This window comes from Varroa destructor, unplaced genomic scaffold, assembly GCF_002443255.2.
Source record: "Varroa destructor unplaced genomic scaffold, Vdes_3.0 BEIS01000002.1, whole genome shotgun sequence".
Taxonomy (NCBI): domain Eukaryota; kingdom Metazoa; phylum Arthropoda; class Arachnida; order Mesostigmata; family Varroidae; genus Varroa; species Varroa destructor.
This window is the reverse complement of record NW_019211455.1, coordinates 5,471,017-5,491,563: the sequence shown is the minus strand read 5'-3', so window position 1 is coordinate 5,491,563 and position 20,547 is coordinate 5,471,017. Positions and strand designations below refer to the sequence as shown.

At 42.6% G+C, this 20,547-nt stretch overlaps 2 protein-coding genes across 4 annotated transcripts in view; one reads left to right on the top strand and one right to left on the bottom strand.

Moving 5' to 3' along the window:
• LOC111243891 (tyrosine-protein kinase transmembrane receptor Ror2-like) overlaps positions 1-20,547 on the bottom strand; it is a 256,167-nt gene that overhangs the window by 122,806 nt on the left and 112,814 nt on the right. The gene's annotated exons all lie outside the window — the stretch shown is intronic.
• LOC147757289 (uncharacterized) lies at positions 1,823-3,785 on the top strand. The gene is made up of 2 exons (XM_086981229.1): positions 1,823-2,307; positions 2,708-3,785. The coding sequence occupies exons 1-2, from the start codon at positions 2,065-2,067 to the stop codon at positions 3,227-3,229; spliced, it is 765 nt and encodes a 254-aa protein (XP_086837355.1). The 5' UTR covers positions 1,823-2,064; the 3' UTR covers positions 3,230-3,785.

Here is a 20,547-nt window from a genome sequence, read left to right as displayed (position 1 = left end):
TTTCCATAGTAAGCCTATAATCGAGTGCTTTGATTAATACTGTGCTGTAGGTTTTTGACTTGTATAAGTCTGCCTACTTAATATAAGACCATTATTGGCCTAGCCATATTTTCCAAATTAGAGTTACTCCTATGCATAGAACATTTTTGTATACACTAAATACGCCAGACATTCAAACCACTAATGCAGCGGTCGACATTTACGTTTTAACCTCGTTTTTTGGTGCGGTACAATAATTTCCAGTACACTTTTCCAATATTTTTTTTATATTTGTAAAACCAACAGAATTTTTTTTTGTTGCAGCTCGCTACCACCTGCTGTTTCCTTTCGATTCAGCCCTGCTGCCTGCCTGCCTGCCTGTCTGCTTTACGTAAACATAAAACAGGACGGTGCATTAAGAAGCCACGTTTGGTGTATACGCCAGATAGAGGCACCAGCGAAGACAATGAAAGCTTTGGCACTCGAAAAGGAAGATCGATCAACTCGTTTAAAAATCGCTTTTAAAGCATGATCAAAGAGGGATAACATTTGTCTTCTGTGCATAATGCATCAAGAAGCGGAGACTCAATCGAGATCGACCAACAAATAAATATATATTGACCGATTCTTTCGGACGCTTTGACAACGACTGCCTTTTTGGCGGGAGCCGAATTATTTTTTTCTACGCTTACATGTAACACGTCTGCTTCTCGTATAGCCTTTGTTCCTCTATCCTAATATAATAGCGCGTTAAATTAGGAAGAAAACCGTTCTGTAAAAAATGTGGAAACAATGTAGACAGTTAACCTTTAGAAGTTGATTAGTGATAGATTGTTTTTGGCAATGTTGAATTGCAAGAGTAACTGTGATAACTTACAATGTATCAAGTAAGTTTTTCACGACACGTGCGTGTTGGCATTATTTCATTCTGTTTTTTACTCATAACATATAGCACTGGGTGGGTAAAATGTTGAATCCGATCTTGAAATTGTATTTGAACGATTCGTCCTTTTAGAATCCTGTGGAAGGTTATGACCTTTAACATGTATATTATTATTAAATATTTTGTAAATGATATTAATATATAGAATAGTCTATTAGGTTAGCTGGGGCTACTGAGACAGACTGCAATGCCCACAGCTATAGTCGCAAAAATTGTGCCTACATTTTGTTCTCGTGCCAACTTTACCATCAAGTGTTAAAATAAACGATTTGAAGCTGATCAGTGAGTGCACAATTCTGCCCTTCACCTCTTCGAATGTTTTTGTTTTCCAGGTAGGGCCAGCTCAGCAATCAGGGGTTGGATTGTGTGTGTTTTGAATTATTTGGACCCGATTTCCAGTTAGCTAGATCGCTCAGCATCCGCATGTGAAATGCTGAGCTTTCGAGTGGCTTGCCGATCGGTCACTGGATGCCCTTGGTGCCCAGACACAGGCATAAAGGGCACAACGAGGCCCGCTTAGTCTAAGTCCTCTACAATATCGAAGCATCCCACCGCCTGCACTTCGGAACTCTCCTGCGCACTTGTATGTCACAGTATCGTTAAGCCTGCCCTGCGGCAGAACTCGAGAAAATCTTATGGCACACTACAGCTCCCGCTTTGAGAGGGTATGCGAGATAGAGTACGCCCACTCACTTCATGGATATAGTCTTCCACAGTGGCGCGCCAAAGCCCCATATTAGGCCATCGGATTGGCACCAGGTTTACTATAAACACTGCAATACACACTAAATTAACATCTATCATTTAATTCGTATGTACTTTGTTGCACTAGTGTTGCTAATAACTAGCTCAATTCCAAAAACAAATTTATTTCTCTGCACACTGTACCTTTATTACACATGGTCCCGTTTAGAGCATATTGTTAGAAAAAATCTCCTGGTCGTTGGCGCGCCCCATGAAAGTTTAGTAAACAAACTTTACCACAAGATGTCGCTGGTGAAGAGCTAAATGGTTCGCCCTCTCCCTAAAAAAAGTTGCACTTCAAACCTGGTTGCTGAGCAGCAGTCAAATAGACTTGAACAGATTTGTTTCCTGTGTCAGCATCATCTAACCCAGAAGTCAAAAGAGCTTTTGCAAACGTGATGCTTTCAAGGAGTGCTTCACCGTCTGTCCTTTCACCACGCGTTGTTTGGGCCATAATGGCTACGCTTTTAGCGCCATTGACTCTTAGCCAGATGGTACCGAATTTCGGCACTATTCAGTGGCTGACAAAGACGTATCAAGACACGAGAGCCGAAATCATTCAAGATCGAGGCCAGTATATTCGGACAGAATGGAATAAGGGTTGTCTTGACGCCGGTTGTTGCAGTATTGGATTTCGACAGGTACGACACCAAATCACTCATTAGATTGTTTACTATCAGTTGATTCCAGTAGCCAGAACATTCTTCTTCAGGGTCATACGTAGAATTTCAAGGTAAACTTTGAACGTATGATATAATTCTTTCTGACTGCTCGAGTGTATGGTCGGCTGCAAATATACTTGAAAATAATGATATTAAATGGTGTTTTCTGCAGGTTGCAAAGTCCAGCCATTCGATTGACTGTGAAAGAGAAACGATTTAGCTTAAATAAGCGCTTATATTTGTGGACGGATGCTGTGTGGAACATCTTCATAAAATCTAGCCGTCAGTGCACATATCCACTAATGTTATACACATACGAGTGTTCTTGGTTGCATTTATGCTATAAAAAAACAAAAGCTATATGTTGTGTTGTTCTCAGGTACAATTCAACGAAAACTGTCCTGCACGGGGTTGGCTGAAGTGGAATTTTGACGGGCCGATGCTTCGAGTCCACAAGCCATTTATGCCGATGTGCCTTGAATGTCAAGGAGGTCTCCGTAACTCCGATGTGGGTACAGCTCGTTGTTCGGGAACTCGTCAACAGCGGTGGCATCTGGAACTACAGTATGACCATACTACACAGTACGGTGATATTCTGTTTACGATCAATTCATCTTTATATCCAGACCAGTGTGTTACTATTGATGAGGCATCGGAGCACGGAGGTCTCGTGCTTCGTGACTGTCAGCGCCCGCCAAATGTTCGTCAGCTATTTTATATTAATCGCAATTGGTTTCAAACAGTAACTGTATCGCAAAAAATTATTGATTATAGAGCTATCCAAGACTATATTCAGGAAATAAACAAGCTGGTGACGTCTGCAAATACTGAACGGGCCAACGATACCGAACGGGAGCCATTGTCACCGTTGACAAAGCCTGCTGGAAAAACCTATCGTTAATAAAATGATATAATTAAGTGGTCCTTTATTTATAATAATAATTGCATCCCTATTGGCCTTGCAAGATCGATTTGCCGGAGAATCGGACTTAATTTTGTTTACGTTATTCGGTATGCTGGGCGTGGGGGTACGGACGGCTATTGCTGCGATGAGGCTCACGACTGTTTGGCTCATAGCAGAGAAGTTTCGAGAAAAAGATCGATTAGGATCATGGCCGTACCGTTGGAAAAAGAAAATGTTCCGCACAATACGAGAACATTCAAGTATAACGTACAATATCAATCAACTTACTATTCCGGGAAGACAATAGAAGTATCCGTTGTGCTGTCGTTATACAACCTTTAGTATCTCACAGATGCAGTGATAATTTATCTTATAAACTGTAACAATAAGCACGCTTTAGGTCGACTTGATTCAAATTAAATTCGTTTTGTGTCTTTTAAATAGATTTTTTCTCCAAGTGTAAACTTCAAGCTTGGTTAACGTACAAGGGAACAAAAGTTACTGTATATGCCGATTGCATAAGGGAGTCAACAAGCATGGCTACAATCAAATATAATCTACAAACATCTAGGAGAAATAATTTCACAATTTGTGGAGTGGAACAGCCTATGCGTTTAAAAAAAGACCAAATATATTTCTATTTTTGAAAATGAAACAATGGGTCATAGTATGGTCAAAGATATAATCATGAATCCGTTTACCAGTCCGCTTCATTTTACAGTGTATTTCGATTCCCTTCGCTCATCCCATTGTACTTACCAAGAAGAGCTATCATCTAAGGGCAATTTTCATTTGGCAAGCCCTACTCACCTACGCTGTAGTTGTTTTGACTATAATCCTGTTTCATTTATTCTGACCTTGCCCCATCCGCTTTTTTAATGACCGAAGCCAAACGACATTATTACAATGGTGAAAATGGTGAGGTCGTTTTATTCAAGTTGAAGATGATTTAGACACGAGAGGTAAATGGCGTCAGGGATCACGTTTTCCCTGCAAATGCTGACGACTGCGCTATTGCTGGCAAAACTTCCCTCTTGCCCTTTTGCCTTTGTATGTTTCGCAATTATTCCATCGTTATTCTGTTTAGCCTGTTGCGGCCCATCGGGACTACGCTGGCCGACAATGAATTGGTCACCAAGCCCTAAAAAAGCAAAACAACCGGATACAGCGCCGAACGAACCCAAAAAGGACGATATTTTCTTAATCCAGCATTCTGAAACGACTTCGTCGACCGTTGACTAGAAGGGTAGATTGTGGCATCAGATAACAAAACGGAGCCGGTTGGGTATAAATAACTTTCCAGCAGTTGGGATACTGCGGTCAGTCGTAGCCCATTCAATTTAGTTGTCGAATCACGGAAATATGTTTTCCGTTTAGGATGTTTAGCGTTAAAATTATACGTCTAGGCAGCCATAATACAAGACGCTTTCCTAGAAGGTAGTTACAACTTCCAGAGAAGTTCACACTCTAGAGAAGAAACAGTGAACACGATCTGATGACTGCAAAGATCAACGTTTTTGCTTGCACGATGCCGTTATTCACGTTACGTTTTGAAGATCTGCTTCCGCTACTTATTGCAATAAGTGACTGCGACGCCCGACAGATTCGACACTGTCATTTATCGGGATGTACCACTGGCGACAATTTAACGTAAATGAGATGTTACATGTTAGAATTGCTATAGTTGACCATTCTGTTCGAGAACATTGGACACACGTCATTATCGATGGATTTTTATACACTTAATATTTTCGTTGATACAACACAGTAACGTATACACAAATTAAGTGAGCAATAGGAAGTATTTATGCTGCTGAGAAATTTTGGTAAATATTGAACCTTGTTAATAAATTAGTACAGAACGTACATATGCAACATTATATACTACAATATATAACTGTTATCACATATCATGGGGCGTTGGTTTTACCTTGTCTAGAACTAAATCTGTCATTGCAACAGGAAAGGACCTAAGCCACAATGTTATGTACTCTCCTTATTTCTTTGTTCGATATTTGACCTGATTCCGAAGAATATGAAGTCGATGTTACCCACAGAATGCGCGGAAAAAGGTTAGGTAGGAAAATCTAAGAAATCTGCCAGATATCAGACGTATATGGTTCTGATCGATATCAGTGTTTTCGCTGGACGGACCGAAAACAAGAGGGACCAAATGAGACTGTAGGAGCTTGTCCTTGACGGCCTCTTCTCGTTCAAGATTAATTACATCACTGTGACACTGGCAGAGGAAAAATATCCGTGAGGACATCGCGCTGGCTCAACCGTCCAGGAGGTCTGAACAGGACGCAAAAGAAAGGGGTAGCCGTGACGGGTACGGCTCTGCCAGCAACAAGAAGACAATAGGACTACTAAAAGGATAGAAGTAAAATACCAGCAGATATCTCATCCAGAAAACCAATGGGGTAGCATACCGCTAAGGTAAACCTGGCACATGCACAGCTGCATTGCCTGGTCCAGTGCCTACTGGGAGGCTTTTGTGTTAGATTCGGCCTATCTGGCGAACGAGGCCATGAGATCCTAAAAAGTTTGGCATGCCCTTAAAGAAGCCGTCCGTAGTCGAGTATGGCCAAGCATTTTTAAACAAAGACGCTATACATGTCTACACAATCACGGCAAAGGGCGGTTGCTGAAAAAATGTCAGACACGTACACGAATATCTAAGACTCCTAAAACGTTTTGTTTTTATTTATTATTATTATTTGTTGTATCAAACGAAAAACGAGAAGATGTGAAGAATTAACAATGGCCCGTAAAGATCTTTACAAGATATTTTAGAATCTAGGAGTAGCATGTTTAAAGGTGGTTTCATTTTTTCAAGCTAAATTAAACATTGTAATTCACTGAGTCTTATAGATAATCGCTGTCACTGAGATTTCGCAAAAAAAGCATCTAAAGATCACCAAAAGGTCGCTTCGCTTTAAGGTCGTTCCAGCGGTGAGGGTGGGCCTGTGACTAGGCACTAGGACAAAGGCCTGGCTGGGGTAAAACCGCAGTAGTTTCAATCCGTTGATGTATGAAAGTTAGTTCACAGGTTATTTCAATATCTGAGAGTTTAATTGGCTGAGACTGTCCCCATCCACAGCCATTTCCACATGATCTACTCCGCATTTAACACATCCTTGTAGTACCCACTCACGTGGTATACATTTTCGCACTTTTTAGGAAGGTTAAAGGCCAAGTCGCATATTATATGTATAACAATTACGCACAGCTACTTTGAAAATATGGTTTCAACAGATACTGTGCTCTGCGAGATACAAAGCATTATCCTAGCAGAAATCTAAGAGGTTAGTACGTAAAACCAGCTTCGGAAGAAACGACTTAGGCCACAAAAGTGTGAGAACGTTAAAGATCATACTTGCTCAAAAAATGTTCTCTAACAGAATTGTTCATTGGCGCTGCCTTCAAACTCGTGTTTATACATCGCGAGGTTAGCGCGGTATTCTACCGCATGTATGTCTGTCAGACACGTTTTCATTACTATAATAATGATTAGTCTAATAGTATTGTTTGGTCGTGTGTTTTGTCTTCTTGTATCAGTGAGCATACACACATTTGGAGCGAAGACAAAAACGAACGGATTTTTAGTCCTTAAACAAAAATAATAGTGAATAAAATTAAGTTTTGCTATCAATTGGCAGCCTTGCCAATGAACAGCGATGACGCCTAGCTGCCTTCCTCTGTATCTAGTCTTTATTCGATGCTAGTGCACCGTCGTCCGCATGCCAAACAGGAGCACAACGAGCAGTAAACGGTCAAAATAAAACGAGGAAAAAGCAACAGCAGTCGGACAGAACTATCCTAATGTGGCGGCTTGTCGACAAAAAAAAAGATGCCAGGGACTTTGATGGGCGCGGTTCGGGTTCTGGCCCTGCCACAACATCGGGCTACGGTCTTGAACAAATAAACAAACAGACGGGCGCGTTGCGGACGTTTCAATGCATTTGGTTGCATTCGTCGCTGAAGGTCTGCCACCGTTAGACCAACTGCATCTCTTTCTCCCTTACCAAGTAAGCGGGTACCGCCATCCTTTGGCAAAGGAGACGAGGTACAGAGAACAAGAAAGCGAAGCCGAAAAAAAGGAAGTAAGAGGACGGTATCGGACACCACCAGCGCAACGCGGCCTAACGATTCGGCGGATCAATTCAATCTTCCGCCGTTTTGAGGAAATCCCTACCCTTGTGTCCCAAGTGGGACCCAAGCAACTGCTATCGCGCCAGTCCCAGCAAGTCTATTTCTATGTGTCTATCTATTCTTCCTGCCGATATATAACACTATGGTTCCGTTTAGCGAGCAGTTGCAGCAAAATGGGTTGAAATCCACAGAAAACCCCGCCGACAACAATAACGAAGCGCATAGTGACAATATGAGTCGCAATACCGCACGCAGCATTACACAAAGGTCGTCATCATCATCACCACCAGCAGCAGCAGCAGCAACAACAACAACAACAACACGCTCAACACCCACGGAAAGCAATAACAACAACGAAATGTTAGGAAATACATCTCCTACTTTTGTTTTTCCGCTGAGTTATCTTCCAATGCATACCCGTTGCCCACTTTCATTCCCTGTCCGTCTATAAACTTTCATCTGTTTGTTCGAATGCCACCACTGTGTAGCTATGTATATTCCAATTGCGCTTTTGATCACTAAAACAACTGTTGGGTGCGCGATCAAATTAAACACGCCGCAGGGCCATGGCGGAATGGCCGGAATTGTCCTAGTTATAGCAGTGTAATATAGCGAATGAGGTTACCAGAGTGTTGTGACAATCTGAAAACAAGAACAGCCAGAGAGATTAGCCCCGTTGAGAAGAGGAGTACACGCCTCCAGTTGCACCTACAAATATTTGTTGTCACAGCTGAGAGAGATGTAAATATTGTGCTAAATAGCGCCACGTACGGCGAAGATACGAAGGCGAGGATTACGACTCGTCTGTCGTTGGAGAGCCCTGCGGTTTATTCGTGAGGCGGGAATTGTCATTTTCTCGTTCCGTTGCAGTAGCGGCAATAGCTGTATTTATCGAAAGTGATGCACACGATTGCGTGTATGTGTGGCTATAGGAACTTCAACAGTTGTAAAACTCGGTGTCGTCGTCGTCGTCACCGTGGTGCTGGCAGGCGGCTGCTGGATTTGGCCATTTAGGGAACGTTTTTCAATCCATTCAACGAGGAAGACAAGCAAAAGACGGCAAGGGAGCTATTGCAGCAGTTTGTTTGCTTCAAATGTGCGCTATGTTATCCCCTAACGAGGTTTGCCAAATCCGCGCTCTCGTCCTAACTGAAGGTGCCCCCATAGTGTCTCAGAGTCGAGCCGTTGTTAGTGGACACTAACCAGTATCAGCATACATGACAAAGAAATTGTGAGACGCTTGTTTAGGCCGCAATATTCTTACGCTAGTCCAATATACGTTTAATAAAATATAAGATTTCCATTATTACTGTTATTTCTAAGTTAATTAAGTTAGTTAAGTTAATTAGACCACCATATTTGTAAGCACGTGAATCAACGATTATGGTATAAATATGTGTTAATGATGGGTGGAACATGACATAATCGATTTTACGTAGCTACCCATCACATCAACTTGCTAGTGAAATATAAAATATATAAGAACTCTCATTATTATTATACTAGTACAGGAAACAGTCTCTACTTGTCTCGATAATTGATTTTTTGACTTTGTTCTTATCGATCTATACTGGTACTTTTGTCATCTTTCCTGGCACAACTACGCGCTAACATCGTTATTTAATCCGTTCGGTGCATAGTAGCATCGGCCTGCCTGAATCCTGTAAACGTATTTCTATTTGTCTCAAGGGATAACCGCCGACAACCGTTTGATTTTCTTACGCTCATCGAGATGTGTATCGCATTTGTCGCTCTATTTTTTATTTATATGGCAAGTGTGTTGTTTCTGCGTTTGTTAAGAAGCCAAAGGGCCTGCCACAGTTGGACACAAATACTTCTAATTTGGCCTCTTCTAGGAGACCCTCCAGAGAAACCCCTAGGGGGTGACGGAAAGAGCGGTGCTAATGGCTGCAATGATCGGTGTTAGAAATGAGGATGGTGGTCGTGATGTGACCTGACCGCATTACTCACAGGACACGATGCAACGAGGGGAGGGGGGGGGGTACAGTCTTTGATGAGATAAAAAGCTGTCCTCCACAATGGTCGAGTCAGTTGAACTATCCAGTAAGATACGGTCGTTCCAGAATCATGGGGACTGCTTGCTGGAATGGTTCGGCTTACCACCTTCGGACGCCAGATTAGCGAATCCATTACCGGGTAGAGAAGGTAAGAGGGTAAGCGGCAGAAATAAATGACGCGGGTAAGGACGAAAGGCCACAGCTGTAAAGTTCCAGGCGCGAACAGTCTTTGGCAGGTTTTGTATGGGACAACGAGTTCTGCAGAGGGACGAACAGAGCTGCTGCGCACTCTGTAACGCATTACGAGATCCTCCTCACGTTAGAACGCCGAGATGCAGGCAAGCCACAGTGAGGGCATGTGCGCCGAATGGGAACCGAAAGCGATTGGCAGAGGTATCACTTTAGGAAGGTACCACACGAAGTAATCGAACGAAGGCCGATGAAGGTGAAAACTAAGGATAGTGATATATAATTGAAAGTTATAACCGAACTGGACATTGGTTGAATGGATTATCCCACTCTTCTGAATCAAGCGATGCGATTCAGCAACGTTTCTGCTACTAATACTATATATAACTGTTTGCACTTTTGAGCTCATACGTACTCAAAACAAAGAATCACTCAGATAATAGATGCTATTATCTATAACGCGTAATGAAGAAAAAAACGGCAGGGAATTGAACGTCGTGGGCAAACTTACCAACTGAGTTTTCAGCTTATCTGAATTTGAATTTATGACCGGTTTTGAGCTTAATTGGTTTTTTTTTTTCATGGAATTACTGCTACACACAGACATCGAAATAAATCGAAACGGTAATAAATATTTAGAGTAAGTTTAAATTCATTTTATAGCGACAACTGCATAACTACTTTAGTTACTCAAAAGTGTCACACCTATACGGGTATATCCATAAGTTTTTTATTCTACCTAATACTAAGAAGGTCGATAATTGAAATGGGGCGAGATTGAGTGCTCCGTTTTGTAAGCGTGAACGGTTGTCGGTCTATTTTTCCTAATGCCTCATCTATATGGCAAAAGGTTGCAATTAATAAGACGCATACGTATATATTAAATAGGCTGAAATTTAGCGAAATCTATATGCAAATAGCTACAGCTTACTCTGTCCGTGACATTTTGGATGCAAGTCTCCTTAAACTTGGTGCAGATGGCTTAGTGTGGCTTAGAGGCAAACCTCCGTGTTTGCCTCGTAGCCAGTAGATGGCAATGACATCAACTGTGTACCGAAGAACATTGTCAGGCCACCTGTTAAAACCTCAGGACGCTTGCTGAAACCACTGTGCCTCCATATACCGACCAGCTTATCGCTTGGCAGGAAAAAAGAGAATTCGGAGGACGCATCCCTCAGCACTGAACTACAACCGTGCCCCGGCACCTGTACTAATTAAATATTCCTCTTTTCAATTCAGTAACAAAACTAAATACTGTTTATACGCCCAAATATTTAATCACACTTGTCATGTAGCATATGTAAATAAATATACGGGGTGAAGTTGGCGGAAATGATATGAATCATCAATCCAATTTTGTATTTATCGTGTATTTATTTATGCAATTAATCAAACCGTGCCTTTGCATGTAAAAACATCTACACCAATCAATGTGTTTGAAATGAAGAGAATGTCTACATCAGTCAATGTGCTTGAGAAAAAGAAACGTAGGAATCCGGTTAATCACCCTCTGACGGCGCGTTGTTTGAAAAAGTCGTTAAGTGTTTGCGGGAAGTCGAAGCTTGACCCCTTCTATCCTTAAAGATAAGAAAGTGATATTCGGCAATATTTCAAGAGGCGATCACATCAGAATTAAGCCTAAAAGGTGGAATACTACGTGTTACGCATTAGATAGTTACACTGCCTCACGTACGCACAGGAAGGCACCTAGGAGGGCACCGTCATACAATGGCATTTTATTATCCAGTGTAGCACGAAGAATCGAGAAAGCAAATAATCGGCGCACTCGCGATTCGCCCCGTCTCCTAATTACACGATTACTAAGTTTTGCTTTTGCCCTTGGTGCCTTTAGCGCAGCCAGCGTTTCTATTGCTAGTTCTCCGCCTGCGTACGTAACCAAAACTGTTTTCACTGAATTGAGCAAAGTGGCTGGGCTTTCTGCATGTACGTTGAGAGTAGACAAGTGATATCGCAAGAAATTGTTGATTTGTTGATCACAAGTTTAAAAAACTTACTTCATAACATCTTGCGTATGTGTATGTACGTGTGTAAGCACGTATTCCTAAGAGATCCACAGGAAATCTCTCTCTTCGCCCTTATGTCGTTTTTTCATACCTTAGCCTTTGTTTAAACTCTAAAAGAAACCTGAAGCAATGGAAACAGATGAAGTGACGCAAACCGCAGTCGCTCATCGCCCCTTTTTCTCCTTTTCTTTAACTGCAATTTAGTCTCCACTTCCCCCCGGTACGCTTCAAAGCGGCAAGTAGCCAAGCCAAGCCACGCCACGCCACGCCATTTGCTTGTGAGCCGCATTTTCAGTACTTGGCGTACCATGGCTGGCAATTCGCCAGAAAGGACATTAAACCGATCATCAGGATACCAGTTTCGCTTGCGCCCTGACGGGATTCGGTTGCCGTAGCCTAGTACTGTAGGATGAAGACCCATTGCGACGGAGTGTCTCCCAGGAATTTCTCGGAGCGGGCGAGATTTCGGGTTTGACTGTGGTTTGAAGACAATGATGACAGTGTCCATCCACCGTCAGTTTAGGCACATAGTGATCCTGTTCGCTTATTCGTTCCTTCGTTGGTCTCTAGCCTGACTGCACAAACTTGCAAAGCTACGAGCAGGAACTACCGAGAGTCAAAAAAGGGACGTTGCGTTAACAATGAGACAACATGCTCCGGGAATCCCCTGCGAATGAGGACGCGTTCCACGGTCAAGATACTTCACGCAGACTATTCTAAAAGTCCGCAGAATACATCATATTTGGAAAAACTATAGAAGGGAGCGAATAACACCCGGATCAACAGACCCGCGTGCTGTTTTAGCTATATGACGGGCACCAACTCGCCTTTACGACAGAATGACTAGCTAACACGAACAGCGCCCTAATGGGAAAAATCACTGTTCCCGCAAAATGGATGGCTCTGAAACCTGTCGAAAATTAATTTTACAAAATCAAGGTTCTAAGAAAGCATAAGTCATTATAAGATACGAACAGGGCAGATCATCCGTTCACTAAACTGTAATGACAAGTTCACGATCCTAATGTCGGCTCGAACCGTAAGTAATTATCCCGTTGTTTTCTTCTCATATCGGCCCTTAATCCGATTGGTCATCCATGTCGATCGTTTTTACTCTGTTAATTTTCAAAAGCGATGGTAACTGCAAACGGTTAGTCTATAATTGCGTTGAACATGTATAATTTCATATAAATAATGATAGTATCAATGAAAGTAGACTTTACACTTGTCTAGGTCATGTGTTATAAATTCGATTAGAAAGGTGATCTAATAAATAGATTAGTATCGTATTTGCGATAATGTGGTTTTCATTGGCCAGCCATTCATTGAAGGAAGTTTCCAAAAATTGAGCGTTAACGCCCACTATTCTTATTAGGTTTTAGGGACATACGCTATACGCTGACTAACAGCGGAGTTAGACCTTTTCTGCGTGGCTAGGGCTACGCGGACCTCCGTTATTGAGGTCACAGCGGGACTGGCGGTAAGCTGCAAAGGTACCACGGTGGGTCGGTTTCTGAGCTGGCCTGCGGCATACTGCTAATGAAGACCTTGTGACCATTACACCGGAAATAAGAAATAAGCTTTGCCCATGGAACTGACCAAGACGTTGTTGCTGCTAGACTGGTTGGGGTGGCTAACCGCTGAAGGTTTCGTTGAAACGGATAATTTCACTTAGATCTATCTACTTCCTAAGCAACTGAGACGAGATAATTACGCTAGCCGCTTTCCGATATCGACACCTTTCTGTGTACTATATACCGCAACTTATATACTGAGAGTTCCAAGAGCTGTCTTTTCGTAGAGGTCACTATATCACGTATATGTTGTATATAAAATTAACACAACCTTTTAGTGTACAGATCGCCATTAATGACTCGATGAGGATCTGTTTATTAGAAATTATAGTAGACGGGGAGCGCGCACTGGCAAACAAGACATACTATAACAAACTCCATAGACTTTAAAAATTTATTAGGTGTTCTTGGGCCTTCAAAGACTGTATTGCACTTGATGAGACCCCCTTCTACGTACCTAAACAATTCATTATAAAAATTATAACATGCTTTTGCGGGTACGTATCTTTAGTTCCAATCTTCAATTTCTCTCCTTCCTTTTATAGAACTGTATTGTCCACCCAAAAATCTATCACTGGTTATTCGCCCAGCTTTCCCAGCTACCAATTATTTGTGCTCTTTTTAAGGGCGAGGCTCCTATGTACCCTATCGGCCATCCTACGTTACAGTAGAGACCCCATGCAGTCCCGGATTCTCTTCGACACCCACGGTTGCACACGTACCACCTGTCGAAATAAACCGTGCATCCCGGCCATGGCTTCCTTCCACGTCACATATGCTACTCAATGATGTTCAGTGTAGCTCAAAGCTCTTTTAGTGTGCGCGCATGTCCCAGAAGCTACGCCACGAGTGTACCTAACTTGGAAAAACGACTACCCGTCCATTCTTCTCATCGTGCTCTTCGGCCTACTCTCGCCTTGTCGACTATAGGATCCAGTGACTCGATTTCAGATTGTTGAAGAGGTCTAGAATTCGCCTTCCCGCTCGCTAGGCTTCCACCTGACGGTCGACCGGTGACGGCGCCTAGACGTGTTCCATAATTCTTGTCCCTCCGTTCCTCCTTGCTTCCTTCTCCTTGCTGAAAGGGGAGACCCCTACGCACGTACGGCAGAGGTTGTCACGGGGAAACTTTTCGGCTTGCTCCTTTGTGCGTGTTTCGCCTTTGCCTTGCTATGAGCTTGTGAGTCCAGGTGTCTGTGCGTGTGTTCGCCCGCTCGCAGGGCCACGTCTGGCAAAGTTCTCCCAAACCTCTCTAGGCATGTGGCTGGCAAACGTCTCCTCTTTGGAAGTATGCGCATATGATTTAAATTCGTGGCGACTGCCGCGAACCTCCAACGTTCCAAACATTTTGAAACGTTACAAGGCTAGTAATAGTAACCAGTAGCGCTGACAGATAGAAGGGCCATCATCAGCAATGAGGTTGGATGTTCATAGCAAAATAACCATTCAGTGTCCTCGGGATATCGTTACAGCGAGCTTTAGATAAAGCATTTGTAATGGGGCTTTTGTGGTTAGGCTAACTTTAGATCCAGGTGTAAAACATGAATTATAATTTTATGCTGCATAAGCTGTGATTATTACATTTCGGCTAATTGTCTTAGTATTTGTTTCCTACAGCGCAAAGAGATATAGAAGATGGCGAGCGCGTACATTTGTAAACCGTACATTGATTTGTGCACCTTCGTTTCCAGTGAGTGAATAATCCGCCTAGGGCCATTCGCTCATAACGTAGACATAACTTCGGAAGCTACAGAAAACTTATAGAAATAATGGCCGCTGATTGACGTGAGGACCTGCTGTGCTGTTTGCCGTTTGCCACATTTGTTCAAGTCATCGCTTGTTGTTGCGGCCACAGTTTTCAATGCTCTGCCCTTTTTCCTCTTTTAGGCTTCCGATGTGACGTTTGCTTACTCGTTCACGTTTCTGTTTGGAGAGAGCACCTCATAGAGAGTATATATCAAACAAACAGGTGGATGTATAAGTTCGAGCGTAGGTCGTACATGCGAAAGGATTACCTACATCGTTGCATAGTTGAGGCCAGAGGGTCAGCTTTTCTCGTAGAGGGGCTGGTAGTGACGATGTGATGTGTGAGGTGCAAAGAAAAAAAAATCGCTTCTCTAGAAAAAAAGAACAAAAGAGGGCAGCAAGAATGAATAGGTGGCATGGCGCTCAGGAAGGAGAAATCAGAAAGCACCCCACAGTTACTTCTGCAGCAAAAAGCAAACGAGGAGAAGAATGAAGGGAAGAACAGAACTAGGCGAAGTAGGCCGAAGCCTGAAGGATCCAATAATATTTCAAAGCTGCTATTATGGTTCAAAAAGTACGTATCGATCCTGTTTCTTCTCCAGTTTTTCAGCGACCGCTCGTTGCGCTTTTCACAGCTCCACGGAAACGAAAAGGTTTGCGTTCGAGTCTATGGCTGTGGCTAAACTGACCAGCGAAGCAGCACTATCATCGGGGCAAGGCATACGAAACGGAAAAAAACAAAGATGGAGTGAAGAAGACGGAAAAGATTCGAGATGATGGCAAAGAAAATAATAAGGAAGAGACTAGGCGTGAAAGAACTAAGAACAGAAAAAAAAAAAGGCAAGACGAAAAAAACTTAAAAGATCGAGGGGTGTACACAGACACGCGTGGAACATCCTCAAATCAGTTGTCGATTGACGCCGCAGGTTCGCAGCAAAGTGGTTTCCGCTAACTTTAAATTATAGTGAAGAAAAAAACCCACTTCTCTGCACAAGCGGTGCGTCATAGTCGCTGATCGCTAGATGTAGAAAGGTAGTTTTAGGTAGCCTCCGTGTGTAGTGTTTGTAGTTGCACTAATGGCAGTTGTAGTAGTAGCGGTAGTAGTGGAAATAGTTGTAACCTTAGAGGTTGTAGGCAAGGGGAAGCGTTGTCAGCGTCGTTAGTAAACGGACGCCATCAATTCAATGTCGATGACGCATCCGTAGAATTTTCGACTACGGTTGGATGGTCAAAGGATAAGTTCAAATGCATTATCATCATCGTTTTCATTGTCGCTATTGTAGCCGTCGACGAGATACAGGCTGCGATCGGCAGATTTTTGTTTTCGTTCCAAAAACCAAACTTTACTTCATATAGCTCCCAAATGCATTCTGAGTGAATGTTCTTCATAACGACCCCCGACAACTCCGGCCTTTAGGCACATGATCATCATGTTGTATGGTGCGCCATGACCGAGCGATCGGCATACAGGACGATGCGAGGGCACATAGTGGAATCAGCCGCATCGATGATGACGACAACGCATAATTATTATTATGTTACATTATGCATTATACCAGGAAACTTCGAAACCGGGTTGTTCAATCGTTTCTTAGTTATATTCGCTCTGTTCAAAGGTTTACATTCATTTATTTGAGGAGAACATACTATGCTAGGCTTCTATGTACTAAGCGAGTTCTAGTGTAGGCTAAAATTGGCCTACATTGAAGATAGCATCTTTGCAGCGATTGGTTGAAGACGACTCGCTGGAAAGTTTCGTAGCAACACAATAGTTATTTCGAAATACTATACAATTTTATATATTATATACAGAAACCCATTGAAGTTATATAAAATAGTATAATATATATATTATACTGTATAAAGAATATACATAAAATAGTAACCATTATAAACGAATAGGGTAAAGTAGTTGCTTGTTATCTCTACCGCTTTATTGCTTAACAAGGAATCAACTGTACGTCACACAATACTTAGTTGTGATGCTATTCTTATAGTAGCTCATGACAGGGCGACACACTGCGTAGCCTACCAAAAACAACTTAAGGCCACTTCAGGGCTCATAGTACATATGGCACGGCCGTCGTCTTCTATAAAAGGAAACGCGTCACAAGACAAAGAGCAAGGCGCAGTACATTCGATGTACACGAAATGCGTTCCCTTTTTGCGCCTGCTTCGAAGAAAGGCGCAAGGCTCGTCGAAAGCGAATGCAAAACCCCTCATCTGAAGAAGAAATGTAGCCTAGAGTTCTCCATGAGATGAACGAACGTGCAACTGGCTTTGTTCGTTGTGGTGAAATTCTCGTCCTCGATTTGAATCTTTCTTTGGCGAATGGTATTGTCAGCACTCGCTAAGCTAACAGTGAGATGGGAGACTTGGAATCTCTAAATGCGCCTTCGGGATTTAGGGGACACAGAAGTTCCCAGTGGGCTGCTACTGCTTCTGCTACACTTGCATTGCCTATACAGGGGCAACTGGAGCTGCAAAGCGGATGCAAAAACGGTGCATCACATTTGGCATTCGACACCCCTCGGGCGCCCCCTAGCCCGGCAATGGAAGACGCAAACACGGATTGCGTTCAGGGATATCACTGGGCTTGTCTGGTGTTACCTTCTGAGGTTCGTTTGTAAGCGTATGCGTCAGTCAGCTCGGCTTTTATATACCCGATGATGCTTCTTCTGAACTGCTACGGAGGCTGCTGGACACGCCTTCTTTACGAACGCAACGTTGCAATCCACCCGCATCCACCCCACCGCATTCAGAAAGCCGGTCTTGAGCAGAAGCCAGCACAGCACCCGTAATGCAAAATGAAATCGAATGCCGAATTCCCGAGGACCTACTACATGTCATGTATAAGCGGCTCGAATAGGACTTTATTAAATGGCTGGCAATTGAGAAGTTCAAATATTGCCTCTGCCACGTCTTTTATGTCAGTCTACCGGCAGCAGCAACAACAAGAGCAGCATGCATAATTATATCAGTGCATAAGACATGTGCTTGTATATAACAATTTGACAGTTGTCAGAACCTTTTCCTCTGAAATATAAGGAAGAACAAGCGACCCTCAGTCATTAGATAGGGGAAAAACACAAATTGCCGAATCACGCCTTATAATAGAAAGCGTTAACTATATATGTTTATATGTGTTTGTTGGCGAACAGAGCTGTGGTCCTAAAACGAAGCAAGGTCATCCTTTTTAACCGCAACACGTCATCATGCATAAGAGCTCGCTAAGGTTCAGCTGTCAATAAGGAACCGTGGTAAGATTTTTGTAAAGGATGGTTAGGCTACAGCCTGAATCAGCTGAGCCAACAAACGCAAAAAGCGTGTTCTGGTTGGCTGGTCCGAGTAGTAACTAGGGTTGCAAAGACCCTGGCGTTCTTCTTAGGAAGTGAGGAATACCCGACGTTGAGCCGGAGTTGGCGAACAAAAAGCCACGCAGCGGGTGACCCCTTCGAGCTACCCGCTGAAAGGCTGTGTCACTATGCAGGTCGTACAAACTAAAGCAGCTGACGAATGAGGAGTCTAAAGAAGCGCTGACTCAGTGACGTTTGAATGAAGCTCAAGGTTACACAAATGATTTTATTAACTTCCCCTTTTTTACAAAGTGCATCGTTTCACGCTGTATGTTGAAACATGGTATTACTTGGACACATTAATTACTACTCATGTATGTCGATATATGAAAAGCTACTATTTGCGATTTTTCTGTTCTTCAAGTTACAAAAAACTGTAATTACCTATGACAGACCGCTCGTTGCTGGGGAGCATTATCTCCAGCGTTACTACAAAGGAACGGGTTTACGCCGAACGTTGCGTTACTAGTTCAATCAAGGGGGGGGGGGGGGATAGAGACACAATCGCATCTTCGTTTGTCGAGCCTTACAAGTGCGCTGTGTGTCTGCTCTCCAGAATCTCAGAAGCCTTTATGCATTGGAACCGGTCAATTGCGATGTATTCGTCCCCGTGGGTAGCTATTCATGTACAGGTTTTCTAGATGAGCCCAGAGCTGGAAGTAGATCGGAGTATTGTTGAGCTCTTCTTCGTCATTGTAACTGTTCAAGAGAGTGTCAGAAAGAGTTCATTTGTCAGCACTATCTACTCTAGCGCAAGTCATTTACGGGCTACTGCGACGTGCAAAGGCTGCTAACGAGGTGATAGTGCCGACATCATCAACTAGAGCAAAAGCGGACATTAAACGAGAACATTAGCATTATGTGAATTGTATCTGTGGGCTTTAACTCCTCAAAAGGACATCAACGACGTCTGTCTGTTGTTCCATTAGATTCGAATCTCTCGGGGACGTGGGAACTTTGGATGACGATAGCATAGGATAGATCTGTCCACAGCTCTTCCGGGCACTCTACCACTTTCACATAGCGTATGACCATGCTCTTTTTAGACTGTTGACGGAATGGAACGCCACATCAATAGTAACTGTTAACAACTTTAACTAAACTCACAGGCCTGGGCCTGGCAGGACAAATCTACCGTTCATGTGGCCCACTATATATCATAATAATGTGAAATCGCAATGCTTGCAACTAGGAATGAAATATACTCATTTACTATACCCATACTGAGAGAGATTGATTTGAGAACTCTTAAAGCAATGAAACAATCAAGTTTATACATCTTTCTCTGTTTTTTTTTTTCGACAAAATACTATTGCTCTTCGTGTATACGTTTTTGGATTTTATCATCCTTATTTTCATCGCAAAGCGCATGCCGCTCTCTTAACTTCAGTTCACATTAAATTAACGCTATTTAACGGTGAATAATAATAGATATAAAATAATAATGACCAAAATCTAGTTCGCCGGTTCAGAATTTATTTTCGATAACTAGAGAAGTTAAGGGGGCGTATTTTCTTCCTCTGTCTTCGTTATAAACGATGGAGAACATTGTGACTGAGGGGCCAATGGAACTGAGTGATCGTAGCTGTCCCATTACAAAGATATCTTGGCCGAGAAAGTTGGCATATATTTACCAAAACTGTCCACAACGCATAGTGTGTTTCCTAAGGTGCTCATTTGTGTACCGAGGTTCGATTACTAAAGAAACTGCTATTAGACTTTTTACTAAATATGACTGAACTCTATCAGTACGTATTAGCTTGCAGAATTTGTGTAGCAGAGCCCTAAGTGTTAAGTCGCCGTTCAAATCCGTTACTGAAAGTCATTTGCGTGCCCAGCTAGCGTGGTTCAGTTGAAATTTACTGCTTCAAGATCCGGCATGAACAACTACTGGGTTAAATACGTGCAAAGTATATAAGTAGAAAGAATACTATAGCGTTGCCGGTACCGATGGTGCGCAGAACGTATTTACGTTAACCCAACTAACGACTGGACAGTTAGTTTCACGTTCGACATCTAAACTTCGTTGTGAAAATTTTTCAGGTAGGTACATTAATGATTAATCTTCAAAATAGAATGTATTTTGTGATCAACACCTTTTTCCCAAACCCGGTTTTGTCATGAATCAGTATTTAATTCACAATAGTGCTTGGAGGTTCAGGGGGGGCACTCATTTCATATATGCATAACTGCTACAACTATTATAAATTCATTACCAGTTATGATAACTGTTGACATATTACCTTAAATGGT

Excerpts from the sequence above, each read along its gene's own strand:
- LOC147757289 (XM_086981229.1), top strand. The coding sequence starts at position 2,065 with ATGCTTTCAAGGAGTGCTTCACCGTCTGTCCTTTCACCACGCGTTGTT. Across the intron at positions 2,308-2,707 it reads GCAGTATTGGATTTCGACAG|GTACAATTCAACGAAAACTG; the intron begins GTACGACACCAA and ends TGTTGTTCTCAG.